This window comes from Narcine bancroftii, chromosome 3, assembly GCF_036971445.1.
Source record: "Narcine bancroftii isolate sNarBan1 chromosome 3, sNarBan1.hap1, whole genome shotgun sequence".
NCBI lineage: Eukaryota > Metazoa > Chordata > Chondrichthyes > Torpediniformes > Narcinidae > Narcine > Narcine bancroftii.
The window spans coordinates 52,298,290-52,322,547 of NC_091471.1; the positions used below are offsets into that span (position 1 = coordinate 52,298,290).

At 39.5% G+C, this 24,258-nt stretch overlaps 1 protein-coding gene across 4 annotated transcripts in view; it reads right to left on the reverse strand.

The window, feature by feature from the left end:
- cntfr (ciliary neurotrophic factor receptor) overlaps positions 1 to 24,258 on the reverse strand; it is a 385,486-nt gene that overhangs the window by 104,072 nt on the left and 257,156 nt on the right. For all 4 annotated transcript variants that reach the window (XM_069924086.1, XM_069924085.1, XM_069924088.1 and 1 more), the window contains one exon: positions 3,221 to 3,338. In XM_069924086.1, the coding sequence (XP_069780187.1) occupies positions 3,221 to 3,338 (118 nt within the window). The remainder of the gene's footprint in view (positions 1 to 3,220; positions 3,339 to 24,258) is intronic.

A 24,258-nucleotide genomic window follows, 5' to 3' on the forward strand; every position in this document is an offset into this window, starting at 1 on the left:
GCTTACACTTTACTTCATTGCCACTTTCCCCAGATCTCTTGATTCCCTAAATATTTTAACATCAAAAATCAATCAATATCTGAATTTAATACACTCAGCAACTGAATCTTTACAGACCTCTTTGGGTGGAGAATTCCAAAGATTCATTAACCTCTGGTTGAAGAGATGTCTTGTCAACTCTGCCCTGAATAATCAACCACTTACTTTGAGGCCATACCCTTAGTTATGGATACCCCAGCTAGGAAAATTTTCAACTACTGAGTATTATGTGATGGTGTCAAAATTCATTTGCAACTAACACCAGATAACATAGTAGCAAAGGGCAGATGACTGCATGCAGCAAATGCCTTAAAGCATCAGAAAGGTATCATCGCTCTTTGTAAAAGCCTTCCAATCTACTCATCAGCCAACATCCCAGCATCGAGAGCCTAAATGCACTCAATTAGCTCCATGAGGCAGGCCATATTGATCTGACACCAGACTGTTGACAACTATTCTGAGTTCTGTCTTGGGAAAGGGTTATCAGATGGACAGATAAAAAGATTCAATGTTTTCAAAGCCTGCTTTCATAAATACAACATCCTAATGGTCCATAACTGCTCTAAATGGAGAGGGGGAATTCAGTATGGCAATAAGAAGGTTGAGTCTATGCTTCAAAATACAATGAAGTAATCAGCAAGAGTAGCACGCCACCTGACAAGGTACATGCCTATCCATCCCATCAGGAATATCTCGGCCCATATGTGAAAAAACCTGTTGTTCTCAAATGAGTCTCATCAATCACCCCAAAGTCCACAGAACTGGAAATTATGCAAGTTTATCCTCAGTCCTGAAGAACTATCTATCTATGAAGAAGAACCAAGGGGCTGATGGCATTGGAGTTGTTATTTTGGTGCTGGGTGCATGAGAATGGTCACCAAAAAAAGTAGATTTTCAGTTTTCTTTATTCCTTCCCAGGTTGGAGCTGCAGGGTTAAGCTGACATGATTCTGAAATTTATCAGTGTTGAGCACTCCTCCCCACTCCTATCCTCAGGCCAACATGAGCAAAGTTCATCACAATATGTGTGTGGAGAACATTCTCATCATATGCATCAGACATTGGATGTGCGAAGGTGACCAGGGCAGAAAGCACTTGGTCAATATTCCTTGTTGGTATGATTTGCCCTGCAAATTGTTGCCAGTGTGATTTACATCGATCTTCAATTGCACAGAGCTAAACAGCCCAAGTTCTATAGAATTCTCATTTTTGGAAATCCCTCATTGTGTAAGACCTGTTGATTTATAATTTTTCTGTATTCCTCTGCCAACAGATAATGAAGGTATTTCTCTGACTAATTTTTCCAAGCATTTTTTACTCAAAATAGGAAGAGAAAATCCTATTGAGAAAAATATTCAATTGAGCCTTCATCATAAATTACCAGAATAGATCAAACTGAGTCAGTCAGTATTACCCACTCTCAGTACTTTTCAAGAAGAGCATCAAAGGGCATTGCAAAAAATAACATCAGAGTCCTTCTGCTTTATATATTAGAATTGTCCTTGCTTTGTACCTAACCTAACCTACAAAACTAGATATTATGCAGCCTTGATGACTTCACGCTAAGTCCATTGTGTAGGTGCTATTTAGTAACAATCACTGAATGTTTCGGACCTGAAACCCTGTCTAATTTTCTCCTCTCGTGAGTGGGCCAATGAGACAACAGATTGACTTAATTAAGGTTAATTTAGTGGAGAGTAAATCTGTGACTCTCCTTACAACACAATCAACCAAGAATTTACAAATTCAGCCTTTAGGTGAGCTGTGGTCTCAAACTATTCAGATTGAAGCTTTTCCTATGTTCCTTTATTCTTCCTAGTCACATATGCATCCAGCATTTGTGCATATTTACTAGATAGTATCCTTTGCAAAAGTTAGTTAAATAGATCACCAATAGCATAAGCCTAGTGTTTACAATCAACTTTTTTTAAACCCCAACATGATTTGCATGTAACTACCACATATTCTATGTTAAGAACATCCTTCACATTGATTAATGGCAATTCATAAAATTGTCCGAACTCTTCTCATCCACCTCACCTCCAACCCTTTCAGCCGCTGTTGCAAATTAATCAACTTTGGCAGTTTATCCTAATTGTTGTGATTAATGAGCCTTCAAGGCAACCCCCAATTTTAAGCTGACATGTTTGGATGAAACAATAGGAAGAGGCATATTGGAACAGGTTTTAAATTATATTTTAACTTAATAATAAGACTGATCTCTGTACATCAATATACCAAAATATTATGATAGAGTTTTACTTTGATATTGGGAACATCAGAAACTGAAGCACAAGTGGAACATCCCCTCAAGCATATTCAGGCCAGAATCTGCAGCTTTTGTGTTTCTCTTCAGGAAAATCCACCTTGTTCTTTTTCCTGCTCATCCACAGCTTAAACCTTTTGCGACTATTTTAAATTAGGTAACACTCAAGTGAAGGGCTTTGCCCCTTGAATACAGCTCTTATTATCTTGTGCCTAAATACATAATGCAGTATTGATTGAGCAGCATTAGTTACAATGCTTACAAATGCTGTTTTCAAATTATTCAATTAAAATTATTAATAAATCTTAAAAAAGCATTCCAAAAATCCTGTCAGATAACATTGTTCATGGTGATATTTCACATTTGCCAATATGTCAATGAGCTTGAGCAGAAATTTACTTCTCAGAACTAGGGGAACTTTGGCAATGTCCAAAGTGAAATCTCTACCGATTTCCAAAAATAATCAGGTGGCTCCTGGAATTTGAACATCTTACACATTTTGAAAAGTTCTGTACCACATTTTTGTCTTCATAGATTAAATCCTTAAGACATACAAGGTAAAAGAACACAATGAATAATGAGTAGCCCACACAGTCATTACATTCATTCAAAGCCGGGGTTGCAATTTCTAAGGAACACTGTTCAGCCCATTTCATCTTCCAAAAGGTTTCTGTAAATATTCTTCTATTCTCATTATTTTCATTTATCCACCTCGAAACAACCTTTCCCACGTTACTCAGCAGCTTTGTGCACTGTTTAATTGACCTGTAGGCTGTACCCATTTGAAAAAAAAAATTCAGTCTTATTCACAATTAGACCTTTACAATGGCACCATTTGGAAGGATTAATCTCAAGCTTAAAGTATTTATTTAAATTTACAAATGGATCAATAACGATATAACAGAAGCAAACAAACCTTACGGAGACGTCAAATTCTGTCGGGATGTATGTTGGAGTTGACAGCTGCCATGTGCAGTAGAATGTGTCAGGGTAGGCATTGGATCTGCAAAGCACATTGGGTGGCACTGGTGGATCTAGTGCGAGGAAAAAAAAGTTAATTCAAAATTACCAGTACATTTTTTTTTGCCCATAGAGTTACTTATTTATTCAAAAGCTTCAAATGTTCCAATATTTATGTTTTTTTTCCAAATTAAGATATTTGCTTGCAAATTAAGATCATTGTTATGGTGACATATTGGACGAAATTGCGACACAAAGACTTGTGAATAGACTTGTTTGAACCTTGGATGAGCATGAGGAGGCAATTTAGTCAGTATAGATAAATTGGGCCAGAGGGCCTGTTTCCACGCTGCAAAATTCCAAGCCTCTTACTTTGAAAATCAAAACCATAGTTAATCTTAAGAGAGGAATTTGGACAGGTACTTGAGGATGAAGAACCTCAAAGGGTTAGAAACAAATTTAGGGATATTTAAGCATATTGGCCAAATGCTCTCTTATAGTGCTGTACATTTCAATGATCATGAACTCAAAATGCACTTCAACCACAAACCAAAGAAAATTAATAGTTTTAATTCCAAACTGTTCTTCGTACCTCAAATGAATATTTTTACTCCATTTACTTTGGCGAAGCTTCGATTCATTGGGTAGCAACCTTATGAGTCAGAAAGTCATGTATGAAAGTCTCACTTGAGAGGTATGAGCTCAAACATCTTTACCATCATATCTATTTATTTGCAGTGTCTCGAGCCCAATCTTTCTATTCGGAGTGTACATTTTGCTGCATCTTGTATTTATTGCCCACTGTTGTGGGATGGACTGTTTCTGCAGAGCATTTCAGAAGATGATCAACAGTTTGATTTTCCTGACATACAGAATAGAGGCTCCGTGACTTCACAGGAGTGTTGCATTTACTAACAGTTTAAAGATGAAGAAATGCAATACCATTAACTCATTATCCAGGAAATCATCCTTCGTCTATAGCACTTAAATATCGTGCATAGTAACAGCAGAGTGTTCCACTCAGCCTCTGAAATTCACCTCCTCTGACTTCCAAGTCCTGATGAATAATTCTCCCTCAAGCAATGTGGGGGCTGTCGCTGCCGCGCAACTAGCGAACTGCTTCCAACCTAATCTTGGGTGCCTTCAGTGTGGATTGTCCACTGGTTGCTCAATCTTTTTCGTACATCCCAAAACTCAATAGAAGGTGAAGGTGGGTGGTAAAATAATTAGAATGGAGTTGATAAATAGGATTTTTTTTTTTGGATTGCATTGTGTTGCGCTTTGTGGAAGCTTCTTGAGCTTTGATTGGCTACCAGCCCCCCCACATCTCCATCGGGCACACAAAACTCAAAACGGTCAGCCAGTTTACCTATCTTGGCTGCACCATTTCATCGGATGCAAGGATCGACAACGAGATAGATAACAGACTCACCAAGGCAAATAGCGCCTTTGGAAGACTACACAAAAGAGTCTGGAAAAACAACCAACTGAAAAACCTCACAAAGATTAGCGTATACAGAGCCGTTGTCATACCCACACTCCTGTTCGGCTCCGAATCATGGGTCCTCTACCGGCATCACCTACGGCTCCTAGAACGCTTCCACCAGCGTTGTCTCCACTCCATCCTCAACATTCATTGGAGCGACTTCATCTCCAACATCGAAGTACTCGAGATGGCAGAGGCCGACAGCATCGAATCCACGTTGCTGAAGATCCAACTGCGCTGGGTGGGTCACGTCTCCAGAATGGAGGACCATCGCCTTCCCAAGATCGTGTTATATGGCGAGCTCTCCACTGGCCACCGAGACAGAGGTGCACCAAAGAAGAGGTACAAGGACTGCCTAAAGAAATCTCTTGGTGCCTGCCACATTGACCACCGCCAGTGGGCTGATATCGCCTCCGACCTTGCATCTTGGCGCTTCACAGTTCGGCGGGCAGCAACCTCCTTTGAAGAAGACCGCAAAGCCCACCTCAATGACAAAAGACAAAGGAGGAAAAACCCAACACCCAACCCCAACCAACCAATTTTCCCTTGCAACCGCTGCAACCGTGTCTGCCTGTCCCGCATCGGACTTGTCAGCCACAAACGATCCTGCAGCTGACGTGGACATTACCCCTCCATAAATCTTCATCCGCGAAGCCAAGCCAAAGAAAATAGAAGAAATACTCTCTAGGCATTGGTACCCTTGGCTGTGAAGTTTCTCATAATGAAGTGAATGGCAGTGTATATGCCTTTTTCCTCGCTAGGTCATTACTTACCACTTTTCCCCAGGTGTGGTGGCAATGCTTAATGTTTGAAACCCTGCAGTTTGAGTGGCCAAAGGTTCAATCTGTTTCAAGTGGGACCACTTGGAATATGTAAATAGAACTTTACAAAGTACACAGGATACTGACTACAATCATAAGGATACAAAAAATAGAAATGGTACTTATACAGTGTGTTTATTTTTAAGAAAAATATGTACTTTGTGTCAATGAATCATTTATAATGATAGTTTTCACATGTTCATTGTTTACTTTGTATGAGTAAATTAGCCCACTTGAATTCAGAGATCCTGGTTACTGCCAATCAATATTCTTCAAATATATTATACAACACATTCCTCAACTGAAAAATATATGCAAATTAATATTTGGTCATTCCTTTGATATTTGAGATGCTGTAATATGTAAAGTTTTATCTGGATTTAGGAGGAAGCTCTAAATATGGAATATATCCAATTAACCTCTGAAGAAGTTATTTCACTTTGAGGAAACTGATTGAAAGCTAATATGGTTTCAGTTTAGAGGATGTTTTGGCCTTGAGACAATGACGGCTAATCTTTTCTGATAAAGACCGCATTCAGCAAATTAAAAGGATGCACATGTTGGAAAACTAACTTCATGAGATCTGAGGCAAACTTTTCATTCGATTAGTGTGATTAATAGTAAGCCAAAATCTTGTGCATTAATTTGATATCACACTATAAGTGAGAAAATATCTCATTTTCAGAGGATTTTTAGCTATAAAATTATTATTTGAATCAAGAGTTTTAATGGCAAAAGCATTCAATAATTATTTCCATCAATCTTTGAAGAAAACAGAAAATTTTCAACTCAAGAAATATTGGTGCTCAGATGGAAAGCCTTAAGTTTTAGGAGTGAATATCACTTACTACCTGTCTTCGACCAACCACATTGATATAGCCAAGATTTACACTACTTCCTCAGAGGCTGAAGGAATCTTGGTATGTCCTTATATATCCTACAAATTTTTATCGATACACCGTAGAAAGTATCCTGTCTGATTGCAACACAGCTTGGTCTTGTGCTCAAGACTGCAAAAAACTGCAGTGAGTTGTGAACACTACACAGGCCATCACGCAAACCAACCTCCATCCCATAATTCTGTCCCTATCTCCCGCTGCCCTGGGAAAGCTGCCAATCTATTAAATGGTCCAACCTACTCCAGTCACACTCTCTTTTCCCCTTTACATCAGAAGAAGATACTTAAATTTAAACCTTGAGATTCAAGGATAGTTCCTTTCCTGCCATTATCAGACTCCTGAATGAACCCCTCAAAATGTAGTGCTCTTGTACTGTTTATCTGCACATTTTCTCTCTATCCTACACTTCATCTCTGTAACACCACAGCTATAAATCTTTGATATACTGCAACACTTTACTCTGTTCTTTTGTTTAATTATTGTACTTCCTGCTGTATTTAAATACTTGCATGCAAAGATGCAAAACAAGGGTTTTCACAGTATTTTGGTACATGTGACAACAAACAATTCAATTAAAAGCAATGTATATTCACTAATTTGATTGTTTAGACTTATTAAATAATTATATGGTTTCTTTAACATACGGAATGGTTTCTCTGAAAGCCACTTTTTATATATACTTCTGCTTCAAGCTAATAGAGTCATTTTTAACCTCATTTGCAGACAGGATATTCAAGGGCTAGGAATAAATCAGTGGTTCTCAACCTTTATCTTTACACTCACATACCACTTTAGGTATTCCCTATGCCATAGGTGCTCTGTGATTAGTAAGGGATTGCTTAAGGTGGTATATGGGTGGAAAGAAAAAGTTTAAAAACCACTGTTCTAATCGTACCTCATTGACTCGTTATGTGCACGGCTTCATAACTCCAAAGAAAACGGGCCAATGACAATTTTTCTCAAGCAAAATATTTCAGTAACAATTGGGTCTAGAGCAGTGATTCTCAGCCTTCCCTTCCCACTCACATCAGCAGTCCCTTACTGATCACAGGGCACCGATGGCATAGGGATTACTTAAAGTGGTAGGTGAGTGGATAGAAAAAGGTTGAGAACCACTGGAATAAATCCTATAAAGTCTAATGATTTCATTTGAATGGAAGATAAGGCAACATAGAAGACCAGCAGTATACTTATCCTTGTCAGTTTTCCAAATGACCAGCATAGCTTCCGAACTTGACAAGTATTGATTGGGCACAATGCATTGCATTGGAGCACTGGACAAGAATTAGAGATGAATGCAAGTTTCATGAGGAGTCAGGGCTATGTCTAGAGGAAGGAACCAAACCAACCTGACAGCTACAGTATGAATGCAAGGTCATAACTTGGAGTGATGGGAAATTGATGTTAATCCATTCTGATCTTTGGCAATATTTGGGGGGACTAATACTGGGCTCGGTATAAATCCAGACGATCCTTAACTTCATTATTCTCAAATCTGTGAGCCAGGATTTGGTGGGGGCTTTTGTTGCTGCATCCAACTACAAGAAAAAATATTTTTCTGTTTACTTTAACAAACAAAAATATTCCCAGTTGGCTCCTGCCAAAGTGGAAATTTTATGCCTTCTCTCTAGAGAAGAATTTTATAAGGGAGAAAAAGGAACCTTCAACAATATCTATTTAAATTAATTTTACTTTAACTGCAGGACTACAACATTTTAAGACTGCTTTGCTGGAACCTAAGATGGTTTAATTTTCAGTTGAGTTCAGTGTTTCCACAACCATGTGAGAAAGCGTCAACAGATTTCTATAGAAATTTAAAGTCAAGATGTCAGGTGACACCTTGCGAAATTTCACAATACTGAGGCTCCAGAGAAATATTGAGTTACAGGATGGAGAAATACCTCATGGGCCAAGAGACATTTTGTGCTGGGTTCCAGCACAGCAAAAGGCTTTATGCACAGAGTTTACACATTCACGTACATAGCTCTCCCTCCACCTCTCACTTCATCAATGGTTTGAAGTGGGGGATGGGTGAGTAAGGGTTGCTGCAGAAGGAAGAGGAGGATTAGTTGAGTGTGAATGTGAAATTTGATGCTGGAGATGAAAGTTTCTGTGAATTGTGCTGGGCATTGCATTCAACAAACTGTGTGAAATGCATAGGAAAGTCCCTCTAGGTATTGAGTGATGGCCTGCTCCACCATGAGTGTCTCTGCTATCTCCTGAGACATACGTGGACAAGTGAAATACATAGAAGTTGCATCCAGAAGTGTGTTGCTTGCTGGTGGAGGCCGTTGTGTGTGGCTGGGTCCCTCAATTTATTAATATGTAGCATACACACAGAACCTGAAAAAAAATCACTAACTTTAGAAGAAAGGGAGAAAGGATTTCATTTCATTCAGCAATTTTTCTGCTAAAATTATATGCTATTTCTTGTAAAAATGCTATGCTATGGAATAAAACACCAAGCTCAGGGAAAAGGATGTGTTCATACTAACACCAGGAGCTTATAACTTCATTGATTTAAAAAATGTTTAACATGCTTTTCGTCTTCGTTTTGCATGGGAAAAAAATTTTTTTAAAGGAAGTACAAAAAAAATTAAAGCAGCTTTAGAAAAGCTACTTTAGCCATGGATTTCAGCAAATAGCGTTTGAATCTACAATGCAGCAAAAACAAGTACTTTAACATTATTTTCCCAAGAGTTAAGAATGCACATACCAGAACATGAAGGTGCATGACCTGACATACCTTAATAGCACTTCACTCACCCCACTGATCATGAGGGGGTTAATTCTTTGATAAAGACTAATCTGCTAAATCCCTCCAATGGTGAAAAGGTGAACACATAAATTAGGAACAATGCTGTGTAATTAAAAAAGGAACTCAGAAAATATTCAGTTTCCTGCTGGACTTATGGACCTGGTCACTCAGAGATCAGCAGTGCATGTGACAATGAAATTAAACAAAGGCGTACTGAGCAGTATTTTGCACTACAAAAACTTCAATTATTCATCCTGTTATCCACAGCATTTTGATTTATCTCGACAGTATGAATCTGTTCTATTCCCATTTCTTCTTCTTTGGCTTGGCTTCGCGGCTCGTTTGTGGCTGACAAGTCCGACGCAGGACAGGCAGGCACGGTTGCAGGGGAAAATTTGTTGGTTGGGGTTGGGTGTTGGGTTTATCCTCCTTTGACTTTTGTCAGTGAGGTGGACTCTGCGGTCTTCTTCAAAGGAGGTTGCTGCCCGCCGAACTGTGAGGCGCCAAGATGCACGGTTTGAGGCGATATCAGCCCACTGGCAGTGGTCAATGTGTTTGCTGTCATAAAAACACAAAGTGCTGTAGAAGCTCAGCAGGTCAAACAGTGGCCTTTGGTTGTCCAGCGTTTTGTGTTTTTACTTCAACTACAATATCTACAGAATCTTGTGATTTACTTTGATCAATTTACTGCAGCAAGATTGAAGAATAACTTATGTTTTCAAGGTGTAGTCCTTAAAATAAATTGAAAATGTTTATAAATAAAGCTTTAAAAAGTATCTACGTTCTCCACTATTGTGTTAAATATAATGTTGCAATTTTACAACCACTTGGTGTCCTCGAGGGGCCTCAAATAATATATCTCCATTCTCTTAAAGATCTCCCTCCCTCTCTCCCTCTGCACCAGCAGTGAAGATCAAATTTTCAAATTTTAATTTAGACTTACAGCGCGATTACAGGCCCTTCTGGCCCACGAGCCCATCCTGCCCAAACACCGCAAATGACCTGCAACCCCTGTACGTTTTAAAGGATGGGAGGAAAACAGAGCACCTCGAGGAAACCCACACAGACATGGGGAGGACGTTGAAACTCCTTACTGACAGTGAAGGATTGAAATTTGGGTCGTTGGCACTGTAATAGCATTGGCCTAACTGCTATCCTAACTGTGCCGCTCTTCGGCCATTTGAATTTCCTCCTAGCTTGTTTTATCCCCAATTCCCCATCCTTATTTAATATTCTCAATATTGATTCCTTTGTCCAAGTTTTCAGTTATGTCCAGATATCTCACTCTTTAGCTTATTGTCTGTTTTGACCGTAACATATTGTTACATGCCTTGGGAAGTTACATTAAGGCTGTTTTGTGACCTCATTGAGCAGATTAACATGTTATGGAGCACAGAACAGTGCAGGACTGGAACAAACCCTTTAGCCTATAATATATGTGCCAAAAATTACACTAATTTAATCTAAATATCTTCTGCCAGTAAATGATCCATATCCTTCCATGCCCTGCATATTCATCAGTCTTTCTAAAAACATCTTAAATGCGACTATCATATCTGCTTCTACAACCACACCTGGAAGTCTGTTCCAGATACTCACCATTCATTATGTAAAAAAAATATCGTGCATGTTATATGACAATTTCCAAAAATTAAGTGAGGTCCTGCAGTTACCCAATAGCAACACATATAACTCGACTTTGCTCTTTATTTATATGAAATCAGAGGCCATAAATAAAGCCTTAAGTGCTACCCCAACAACTAGTAGTACAGACCATCACCTAAATATAGGCCCTCCATTTGAAACGGTAACCTTACCACATTAGAGGAGTTGAACAGTTATTGCTTCAGTCACATTTGCATTCAGGTAGATTTTATCTGTATATTCAAAATATTTGCAGGATAATCTCTAGGTCTGATTCTTGTCAGTTTGAAATATGAAGAAATAATAAAATGGGGCTGGAATTTGGAAGAAATTGCAATAGGAAAAAGGATAACCAAGCAACAAATTTATTTCCTTTACTTTAAAAGTAACAGCTCTCATTATATTCGGTTCTGCCCTACTGGAATGGAAAGCAATGATAGACTTAAGTTACACACTGTGTAAGTGCAGTGATGGGAAGTGTGGAGTAATGGCAGGATAGCAGGCGGCACGGTTAGCTTAGCAGTTAGCCCAACGCTGTTGAGGCACCAGCAACCAGGACGGTGGTTCGGATCCCATGCTGTCTGTAAGGAGTTTGTACTTTCTCCCCATGTCTGTGTGGTTTTTCCACGGGCTCTCCTGTTTCTTTCCACTGTTCAAAACGTATGTTGTTGTAGGTTAACTGGGTGTAATTGGGCAGCATGTACTTGTGGGCTGGAAGGGACTGTTAACATGCTGTATGTCTAAATTTTAAAAATTAAATAACAGATAGTGATTAATTTAAAAATTAAATAACAGATAGTGATTAATGGCAATGTATCTTAATGCAAAGCTTAAGAATCTTTTAAAGTAGCAAAAAAAAATCTCGTGCTTTGTTGTATATGGCTGTAAGTTCAGGAATGGTTTCATTTTGTTCAATTTTGCTTTCCTTGCTTTGGACCAGCCTGATTGTTAGCTGACATTTTGCAGAATTTTCTGTGGACCACTGATTAAACTTGAAACATTTGCCACTATAGAATAGGGAACCATGGTTTTTAAAGGATATTGGCAATCTGGTTAAGAAGAAGAGAGATTTACAGCAGGTAATGGGCAACAAGGAGCAAATGAGGTACTTCAAAGAGTATAGAAAATGTAAGAAAATACGCAAGAAAGAATTCAGGAAGATTGCTTTGGCAGATAACGTGAAAGTAAACCTGAAGGGGTTCTACAAGTATATTAAGAATAAAAGGATAATAAGGGACAAAATTGGTCCCTTAGAAAATCAGAGTGGATGTCTATGTGTGGAGCCTCACGAGATGGGGGAGACCTTAAACAGATTTTTGCATCAGTATTTACTCAAGAATCTGGCATAGGGTACAACAGTCATTCTCAACCTTTTTCTTTCCACTCACATATCACTTTAAGTAATCTCTTTGCCATAGGTTCTCTGTGATCAGTAAGGGATTGCTTAAGGTGGTATGTGAGTGGGAAGAGAAAGTTTGAAAACCACTGTTTTAATCACTCCTAATTGACTCGTTATGTGCACGGTTTCATAACTCCAAAGGAAATGGGCCAATGACAATTTTTCTCAAAATATTTCAGTAACAATTGGGTCTAGAGCAGTGGTTCTCAACCAATCTCTTACTAATCACTTAAAGTGGTATGTAAGTGGAAAGAAAAAGATTGAGACCACTGGTATATAGGAAAGAAGGGAAATAAGCAGTAGTGGCATGAAACATGTAGAGATTAAAGAGGAGGAGGTGCTTGTTGTCACAGCGAATAAAGTTAGATAAATCCCCAGGCCTGACATGATATTCCCTCGGACCTTGAGGGAGATGAGTATAGAAATTGCAGGGGCACTGGCAGAATTATTTATAACATCCTTATCCATGGATGAGGTGCTAGAGGATTGGAGAGTGGCTCATGTTGTTCCATTGTTTAAAAAAAAGTGCCAGAAGTAAACCAGGAAATTACAGGCCCATGAGCCTGATATCAGTATTAGGTAAATTATTGGAGGGTGTTCTGAAAGATCGGGTGTACAAACATTTGGATAGCCAAAGGTTGATTAAGGAGAATTATCATAGCTTTGTGCATGGAAGGTCATGCTTAACAAATCAAGGAGGTTACCAAGAAAATAGATGAATAAAAAGCTGTAGATGTTGTCTACATGGACTTTAGTAAGGCCTTTGACAATGTCCCACATGAGGTTAGTTCATAAGGTTCAAATACTAGGTATCCATAAAGATATTGTAAAATGGATTCAAAATTGGTTGAATGGGAGAAAACAGTGAGTGGTTGTGGGAAATTGCTTCTCAGATTGGAGGCCTGTGACTAGTGGTGTGCCTCAGGGATCAGTGCTGGGACCATTTTTGTTCATTGTTTATATTAATGATCTGGATGATAATGTGGAAAATTGGATCAGCAAGTTTGCTGATGACACTAAGATTGGAGGCGTTGTGGACAGTGAGGAAGGTTTTCAAAGCTTACCGAGGGACTGGACCAAATGGAAAAATGGGCCAAAAGGTGGCAGATGGAATTTAAGGTGTTGCATTTTGGAAGGACAAACCAAGGTAGGACATATACAGTAAATGGTCGGGAACTGTGGAATGTAGAGGAGCAAAGGGATCTAGGAATTCAGATACATAATTCCCTGAAAATGGTGTCACAGGCAAACAGGGTGGTGAAAGCTTTTGGCATCTTGGCCTTCATAAATCAAAGTACTGAGTACAAAAGTTGGGCTGTTATGGTGAAGTTGTATACGACATTGGTGAGACCAAATTTGGTGTATTGCATGCAGTTCCGGTCGCCAAACTACAGGAAGGATACAAGTAAGATCAAAACAGTGCAGAGAAGATTTATTAGGTGTGGTCCACTGTTAGCCAGAATCAGACACACACAAGGCAAAGACTGTACAACAGGCTTTAATCCACAAAAACTTCCACAGAGCCAGGCTGGCTATAGCTGCAATAACTCTGAGTGAGACTTCGGGAGGCTGGCGCAGGCTTTTATTGACATCCGAATGGGTGGGGCTTGATCCATTCAGGCCGACTGATTGACAGCCGGCCAGATGTTGTCCTGTCCCCTTACACTCCTGCAGGTACAGAGATTGCCCCCTGCAGTAGGCTGGCGGTACACTTCTGCAGGTACAGAGGTTGCTCCCTGCAGTAGGCCGGTGGTGTACCACCACACTAGGATGTTACCAGGTCTTCAGGAATTGAGTTACATGGAAAGATTAAACAGGATAGGACTCTATTCCTTGGAGTGTAGAAGAATGGGAGAAGATTTGATAGAGGTTTTACAAAATTATGAGAGGTATAGACAGAGTAAATGCAAGTCGGCTCTTTCCACTTACATTACGAGAGATAAATACAAGAGGACGTGGATTTAGGGTGAAAGGGGGAACTTTTTCCACTCAGAGAGTGGTGGGAGTGTGGAATAAGTTGCCACCTGACTTGGTAAATGCGGGCTCACTCTTAAGTTTTAAAAATAAACTGGATAGATACGTGGATTGGAGAGGTCTGGAGAGTTATGGAATGGGTGCAGGTCAGTGTGTCTAGTAGAATGACATTTTCAGTACAGACTAGAAGGGCTGAATGTCCTGTTTTCTGTGCTGTAATGTTCTATGGTTCTATATTTCTATAAAAAAAGAGTTAATTAAAGGAAAATCTGATGAGACAAATGTAAGTCAAACTAAAAATCCATGGTACTTGGAATTATATATAAATAAATGAGGTACTTGTTCAATGAAAAAGTTAAAACTGAATTTAAAGTAAGTGGAGCACAAATACTAGTAGCTGCAATACATTCCAAATTTATGGATGTCATAGATTAAACACTACAGTAAGAAGTATAGAATGAGGAAATACTTATTTGTCCCATTTGAAAGGATTGTCAAAGGAGAGCAATTAAAAAATTAAGTAGATTGTTCAGTTACACTGAAAATGAATGGTTGAAGTATGAAACAAATGGAAATAGAAAAATTATAAAATATTTAAGGTTTTCATTCTAAAAAAAAATCAGTTCTGAGAGATCATAAACTGAATACTTGATGTTCAGCAGCTTCAGAAATCTCCTGAGAGAGCAACTATTTTTCTTAAATATATCTTTAGTTAAAAGAGATACCATGCTTTGGATTGTGCTTGGTTGTCCAAACAGGCCACTGCATTACACTAGAAATTGTTAGATTTTTCCCCTCCCAAGTTCCCTGTTTCATGAGTCATTAAAGAAATTAGAGCAATACCTGCAGAAATTAGCATTAAAGTCACATTATTCCTCTGCACAGTAGACGTTTTGAATTTAATAATGACAAAATTATATCCAGATGTACGATCAGCCATGATTTTTGGATCTGAATTTAGCTGATAGGATATTAAAGACAGAATCACAATGGTCATTTGGCCTATTGATCTTAAATGACTCCATGCCAAAACATCAAGCAAATCCTATTCTGCCACTTGCTCCAAATTCTTTAAATGCGACTTATCCAACTCCCTTATGAATGCTACAATTGGATCTCCCACAATTCTACCTCCAGCAATGAGGTCTAGATTGTAACAACACTGTAGATAAAAAAAATTCCTTGTGTTCATAAAGTGCAAAAGAATGATAAGATCAGTTATCTGAAAACTGGACAATTACCTTCCTATGGATCAATTAGTACTAGAGAACTTAACAATGTAGTTCAAGGAAAGTATTAGGCGTCACCTCCAAATGGTTTCCAACAAAGCAGCTGGCAGAATCACAGCTGGCAATGAGGAAGTGTACAGGAAAGCGATAGATCAGCTAGTTGAGAAGTGGCACAACAGCCTTGCACTCAACATTAGCAAAACCAAGGAGCTGATTGTAGACTTCAGTCAGGAAATAAATTATTATCTTTTGAACAAATGAAGTACAAATATGGTATAACTCACGGTACAATGTTTGCATACCACCAACTGAAAACCTACTTGAAGGACAAATTGGGAAGCAGGCTGAGGTTACCAGAAGGAAGCAATTTTGAATATGTGATTACAGACACAATGATAATTAAAAGATTTATAACAAACATGTACATCAAACTGCAAGAGAAACAGAATGAGGAAACAAGCTGTAAACCCAAACAAAAATGGGAACAAGATCTAAACATAAAGATAAAGAATGGAATATGGGAAAAGCTATGCTCCGGAACTATGAGAAATACAATAAACACGAGGTTACGAATGATACAATATAATTGGTTACACAGGCTATACACCACGCCCCAAAAGTTAAATAAATGGGACCCAACAGTATCAGACAGATCTCTTTGCTGTAAGAAGGAAATGGGAACAACAGTACATGCAATTTGGGCATGTGAGATAGTGAAAAAGTTTTGGGAAGAACTAAATCAGGTATTAAATAAAATCACAAAAAGCAACATACCAAAAAATCCAGAGATCTTTCTTCTAAGTAATGTAAGAAGTAAAGAACTTGGACTTGACTTGGATGGAGCACAAAAAAGATTTATTAAGATAGCCTTAGCTGTAGTAAAAAAATGTATTATGTCAAACTGGAAATTAGAAGATAGCCTGAGAATACAGCAATGGTACATAGAAATGAATAAATGTATTCCATTAGAAAAAAAACATATAATTTAAGAAATAACATCACAATATTCAAACAAATTTGGGAACTGTACATGGAACACAACAGAGAAGTCCTACGGCGGACCTCCACCACCTAAAATGACAGAAAGAGAGGAAGATGAAATGAAATGACCCAGTATGTAAAAGTAGAAGACACAAATTTCTTGTTTATTTTCATTGTGTGATGACATTGTTTAATGGGTTTAATGTATCATATGTGTTGAACGTTGAGTGGGTGGGGAGGGGGGTGAAGGAGGGAGGGAAGGGAGGGGGGAAAGGGGAGAAAATGACACTGTGTATATTCAAGAGGGAAATGTTTGTGTGTATTTTGGTCAGTATGGTTCATAGTGTGAAAAATAAGATAAAAACATTTAAAAAAAAAGGAAGGGGAAATCAGGAGAACACGAACGAGTCCTCATCGAGGGGTCAACAGTGTAAAAGGTTAAGAGCTTCAATTTCCTGGGTGTCAACATCTGTGAGAATGTGTCTTGAGGCCTCCATGATGATGCAATTATGAAGAAGGCTCACCAGAGGCTACACCTTGTGAGGAGTTAGAGGAGTTAGAGGAGATTTGGAATGTAACCAATGACTCTTGCAAATTTCGACAGGTGTACTGGGGAGAGCATTCTAACTGGTTGCATCACTGTATGGTATGGAGATGCCAATGTATAGGACAAGAAAGAAGCTACAGAGAGTCATGAACCCGGCCAATGCCATCAGGGGCATTAGTCTTCACTCCATTGAGATCATCTACAGAGGCAATGTCCGAAGAAAGCAACTCTACCCTCAAGGAACCTCACCATCCAGGCAATGAGCTCTTCATTTTGGTATCATCGGGAAGAAGGTACACAAGTCTGAAGATGAACACCCACTGCTGCACATTTCCCACTTGGCCAGCCTTGAGCATTTCAGCATGATATCTATTGGAGACCATTGGTTTTATTTATACTTTTTGGAGCAAATCACTATTTGTCTTTCATTATCAACTGTTGTATGTAAGTACTTCCTTCCTGATTTTCCATTTTCCAGCACAAATCTCATATCCATGTCGGCAAAACAATGGAATCATCATGAACCAGTATGTGTGGTTGAGCACTCACCCTTGTCTGTGTTAATGGTGCTGAAGTGGAGATAGTGGAGTTTCCTTAAGACTATATTTCACAAATAATCTGTCCTGATCCAACCACACTGAAGCTATGGCCTCATTGATGTTATGGCCAAGAAGGTGCAGGAGCACCTCTAATTCCACAGAAGTCAAGGACATTTGTAATATCCCCAGTATGCTATACCAATTTTTTTATAGATGTTACATAAAAGGTTTCTGTCCAGATATATCTCAGTTTAGTTTGGGAACTGTTTTGCTCAAGTCCACAGGAAACTGCAAAGACAACCCGCGCCATCACACAATGCAGCTTTCACTGATTCTGGCACTTTCACTGTAATGTATCATTATATTTTCATTCTTGACTACCTGTTGCACTATGTAGAGATCGACTTGCCTGATGAGCACAAACTTTTTCACTATATCTCAGTGCACATTTACAATAAATCGTGTCATTCAATTCAACAAAAAAAACAATTAAATTAATTACCTTAATATCCAAAAAATCTGTTGCTCTCTTTTAATCTACTAGAGCTTTCAAACTCTTTTTTTTTTTCAGAAACACATATAATTTCCTCTTGAACCCATTTATATATTCTGCATTGATTTTCTTCCTTGGTCTACAGTGCCCTCCATAATATTTGGGACAAAGACATTTTTTTTTTCCTTTATTTGCCCCTGTGCTCCGCAGTTTTAAATTTGAAATCAAACAATTCACATGATTAAAGTGTACATTCCAGATTTTATTCAAGGTTATTTGTATCCATTTTGAAATTAGAACTTTTTATACATAGTCCCCTCATTTCAGGCCACCATAATGTTTGGGACACAGCAATGGTATCTATGTTAAAGTAATCATGTTTAGGACTTTGTTGCCCTATTACTTGCATGCAATGATTGCTTGAAGTCTGTGATTCATAGAGATCACCAGGTGCTAAGTATCTTCTCTGGTGATGCTGTGCCAGGGGTATACTGGAGCCATCTTCAGCTCCTGCTTGTTTCAAGAGCTTATCCCCTTAGATTTTTTCTTTAACATATGCAAGACATGTTCAATTGGATTTAGATTGGGTGTCTAACCTGGGTATTCAAGAATTTCCCAGTTTTTAGCTTTGAAAAACTCCTTTGTTGCTTTTGAAGTATGTGGGGGATCATTGTCTTGCTGTAGGATAAAGCGCCATCCAATAAGTTTGGAGGAATTTGCTTATACTTGAGCAGATAAGATGTTTCTATACACTTCAGAATTCATTTTGCTTCTGCCATCAGCAATTACATCATCAATGAATATAAGGGTAGCAGTACCTGTGGCAGCCATACATGCTTAGGCCACCCCCCCCCCACATCCCCCCACCGTCATGTTTCACAGATGAGCTGGTGTACTTTAGATCTTGGGGAATTCCTTTACACCTCCACACTTGTTACAGGTTAATCTTGGTCTCATCTGTCCACAGAATTCTGCAGGCTCTTTTAAATAATTCTTGGCAAACTGTAATCTGCCCATCCTGATTCTGTGACTAACTAATGGATGACATCTTGCAGTGCAGCCTCTGCATTTCTGTTCAGGAAGCCTTCTGTAGACAATAGTCATTAGCCCCTTTCACACTTCCAAGTGGTCACAGGAATTAAAGGCCAATTGGCTTTTAAAGTGTCTAGTGTGAAAGGAAAATCTTCTGCAGATGCTTGCATTGCAATCTGGTAAGTGTGAAATGGCTAATTGCATTGTGGGATTGAAATTACCCAACTTTTTGTGTGAGTGCAGGAACGTGAAGGAAGAAAAGATTAAAATTAAGATATAAATTTTGTTGAGGGAAAATTGCAACGGGAGAGGTAATGGAAATAAATAGAAATTGCAGACAATTTTTAAACAGCGTTGGAAAGTTCGTAGCTCTCTAGTGCACAATTTATAAAGACCATGCGAAAAAGCGATGGTGGACCTGACTTCCGAAAATCCAGTGCAACAGAGAAACCCCTCTATGAGTGCTCCGCGTATGCTGCCCTGTACACAGCTCTTTCTCTGCTGCACGGAGGAGCAGATCCCCCATTGCTTTTTCCCATGGTCTCTATAAATTGTACGTGATAGCACTACCAGATTTCCCACACTTTACAAATTGTGCGCTATCACACTACCAACTTTCCTATGCTGTTTAAAAATTGTCTTCTATTGCTATTTATTGCTAGCACTTTCCCACGGTCCCTTATAAAGTTTTATATAGGTCGGCACAACAACAGGGCCTGAAGGGCTCAAACTGTGCTGTACATAAAGCTTAATTATGTTATAATGATTCTTTTTGTTCAAATCTAAGATCATAGTACATGGATCAGGATTTAGGGCAGGTCGACCACCGCTCGATGTTTCATGACCCCACCGGTAGAAGGTAGAAGAGTTCTAACCCCAGGGATGGCTCCTTGCAAGTGTAAACGCGTTCAGTGCCCCAGTTAGGAGTGGTCAAGTGTGTAAAGCCAAACCCCTGTTCCTATCCCAGGACAATGAACAGCTGATGTAGTGGGGTGCAAGTGTGAAAGGGGCTAATGACACATCCACTCCTGCCTCATGAAGAGAATTTCTGATCCATTGGACAAGTTTTGAGGGGGGACTTTTTCTGCATGATCATGAAAATTCTACCATCAACAGGTGAGGGCTTCCTTGGCCAACCAGTCCCTTTGTTCACCTGAGCTCACCAGTTTGCTCTTTATGTCCCATACGGTTGATTGGTAATCCTAAGGTTTGGGTGATGCCTCTCATTGTTTTATTCTTGTCTTTGACTCTCATTGGCACAACTCTTGTCCTCATGTTAAAAATGGCAACTACAGACTCCAAAGGTGATCAAAAACTTACACCTGCACCAATGAATCAATTAAACATTCCTGAGTACTCACAAACACCAGTGAAGCCAAATGTCCCAAACATTATGGTGTCCTGAAAAGGGAAACTATGTATAAAAAGTGCTGTAATTTCTGCATGGCCAAACCATGCATTCAAGTAACCTTGAATAAAATATGAAATGTGCACTTTAATCACATGTGAGTTTGTTTGATTACAAATTACAAATTTAAAACTGGAGCACAGGGGAAATAAAGGGGGAAAAAAAGTCTTTGTTCCAAACATTATGGAGGGAATTATATATCCATGTTTAGTACAGGATTGGGCCATTGGCAAAAATATTAACCAGGTTTATAAAGCGATAGGTGAAATGAGCAGGTTTTGAATAGTTTGACATGACCAAATCTAAAGGTCTTTGAATATTTTTCAGCAAATACCCAGATTTAATTTGGAGAAAATATTGTTCCTCTTGTGTTTCAAATTATGCAGAAATGACCATGAACCTTGTTAAAACACAAAGGATCACTCTGACTTTCTCTAACTTGATCTTTACTGTGTTATGGTTCATGGCACATAATCATTCTGTACATGTTTGGGAAGCACCACCGATGCCATCATGATTTCAGTTTTCTGTCATATCTGGTCTATATACTAGTTAAGGTAATGAATTTTAAATTTTTAAATTGAGACATACAACATGGTAACAAGCCCTACCTTCTCACAAGCCCATGCCACCAAAATACCCCAATGAACCTAAAACCCCTGTACATTTTTGAGTTTACTTAATAGTGATCATTGGGGGGAATCAGAGGTAGAGAAGGTGAGCAAATTTAAGTTCTTGGGAGTCTCCATCTCTGAGGATCTTTCCTGGACCCAACCCACTAACCAGGAAAGCAGAGAACTAGGCAAGGCACTGGAAAAGGGAGAGACCACCCCGCATTTGAGATGGGGGAGCAGAGGAGACAAACCATGGCAGCAGACCAGTGAGTGGTTCTGTGACTGAGCAGAGGAGACAAACCATGGCAGCAGACCAGTGAGTGGTTCTGTGACTGAAGGACCCACACAGACGATGGGCTGTTGGTGACTCAGGGCGAGGAACCCATGCTTGCTGTGGGCTACTGAAGACTGCAGTTAAGGGACTCACACCAGGCTGTGGACTGGTGGAGACTGGCTCAAAACTAGCTGAAGGGGTACTAGTTATCGGAACCAGGATGTGAGAGGGTGCTGAAGGGCTCCTAATCATATGGGAGGTTGCCAATGGCATCGCTACCGAGGCTGCGGGAGTGCTGGAGGCGAATCCACGGACACAGTGATTCTGGGGGGGAGCCCTCCTCTCTTTCTCTGATTGTAAGAGGCATTTCAGGTAATTTCTGTCAATGGTGAATCTGTCTGCCTTACATCAGACAAAGGCAATTTTGTGTAATATGACACTGTTTTTATTACATGACAATAAATTGAATCTTGAATCTAATGGCATCGTGAAAAAAAAAGCACCTCAGCGCCTTTACTTCTTCAAGAGTTTGCAGAGATTTGATATGACATCAGAAACCCTGGGAAATTTCTAAAGATGTGTGATGGAAAATGTGATGGTCAGCCACATCATGGTCTGATATGGTAAAGCCCTGCAAAAGGTAGTGGACACAGCCCAGGATGTCACGGGCAAAATCCTCCCCAGTATCAAGAACATCTATTGGAGATGCTGCTGTTGGAGAGCAGCAGCAATCATAAAGGATCCACACCACCTAGCACACGCTGTGGTGTCACTGCTACCATCAGGAAAGAGGTATAGGTGCCACAAGACTCACACCACCAGAATTAGGAACAGCTGCTACCCCTCCACCACCAGACTCATTTAAGGACTCTTATTTTTTAAGTAAAAAAAAATAAATTTAGACATACAGCACAGCAAAAGGCCATTTCGGCCCACGAGTCCATGCCACACAATTACACACAATTAACCTACACCCCCAGTATGTTTCGAATGGTGGGAGGAACCCCTGGGGAAACCCATGCAGATATGGGGAGAATGTACAAACCCGTTACAGACAAGGTGGGATTCGAACCCTATTCCTGATCACCGACACTGTAAAGGCATTGTCCTAACCTCTGCCACACTTCATTGTATTTTTTCACTGTATTGCACAGAGAGTTTCATTAAATTTCTTTCTTTCTTTGTTTACAGGGTTGTATGTGATGTCATGCACGTACTCCGACAATAAATCTGAAAGCTAATAGACAATCTGACTGGAGAAAACGCACCGAAATTCTGGAGAAAACTAGGTGGTCTTTTCAGCATCTATAGGAGACAAAGATATATTGCTGATGTTTCAGGCCTGAGCCCTTCTTCAAGGAAAAAAATCAGAAAAAGCAGAAGCAGGATATATCAGAAAGTCTCAGAAATCAAACCACACATCCATGTCGAAACTGACAGATTATCTGTCTGAGTGTCTTTTCAAGAACCACTTTGACAAATAACTGAAGTCACCAGTTGGACATTCTTGGTATTGAGCTTTTGCTTTTGGCAAAGATGTGATAGTCCCCAATTTTCACACAAGAAAGTGTGGTAGTTTTGTTATTTTTACCCTTTTCTATTCATTGCCTGTCTGTTTCGTCATGACTCAATGTAGAGCTTACCTGTTAATGCAAGAGTGAAAATGCCACCACAATTATTCTTGCAATGATTTTCTCTTACTAATTTGAAAATGTCATTGTTGAGATTCTATTGCCTTCAATATCAGCATTACCTACATGCCCTTGTATGATAATCTGAAGAAACTCTTACTTCAGAAACACACTTAATTTTCTCTTGAGCCCATTCATCAAATCACACAAACTTGATTGAGTATTTTGGGAAGGTAATGTGGGCCTTTAGACCTTGAATGGACTTTGGAAGGGTCCTGCGTGGTGGGTTGGTCAAAAAGGACAGATAGCATGGGATCTAAGGTAAGGTGGTCGTCTGCGTGCAAATTGGCAATGGCCACAAGGGATGTAGGGTGGAGGTGGAGGGTTGTTGCTCAGACTGTGCACCCGTGAACCATATCTGCAGGGCTCCTAGTGGTTGCAAATGGTGGCTGGGTCCCCTCCTGTTTTTAATAACTTGGATGACATGGTTGTTGAGTTTTGTGGATAACAACAGGGCTTGTGGACTGTAAATGAGGTTGTATGGAATTGCAGTAGAGTCTTGAGCAATTGGGAAAGGGGGATGGAATTTGGCTGAGAGTTGCTGCATTTGGTAGGTTGGACCAGGGCAGGATTTGCATGGTGGATGGCATGACCCTAGAGAGTATTGTGGAGCAGAGAGATTGCGGGGTGCAGCTGCATAATTTCTTGAAAATAGTAAGGCAGTGAAGAAGGTGTTCAGTACACTTGACTTCTTTGGTCAGGGCACTGAGTGCAGGACTTAGGAAGTCATGTAATGGAGTGTTGTGCACAGTTCTGGACATCAAACTACAGGAAAGATGGTGTTAAGCTGGAAAGGGTGCATAAAATATCCACAAAAATGTTATTAAGCTTGAGTTGCAAGGACCTGGTGGATGGGCTGGGACTTTCTCCAAGGAACATAAGAGAGGTGACCTTATTGAGGTTTATATAATTGCAAGGTGTATAGATAAAATAAATATTTATATATTTATGGTGAGAGGGAGGAGAATAAAAGGGATCTGAGAAACAACTTTTCCACATGGAGTATGGTGGGTCTGAGGAATAAGCTGCCAGAGGAATTTATAGGGGTTAATATAATTGCAATGTTTAAAAGACTTTGAGGCAGGTACATGGATTGGACGGGGTTTAGAGGGGTGTGGACCAAGTGCAGGTGGATGGAACAAATGTGAGTAGATAACATGGTTTGCATAGAGAAATTGGGCTGAAAGGCCTGCTTCCACTCTGTA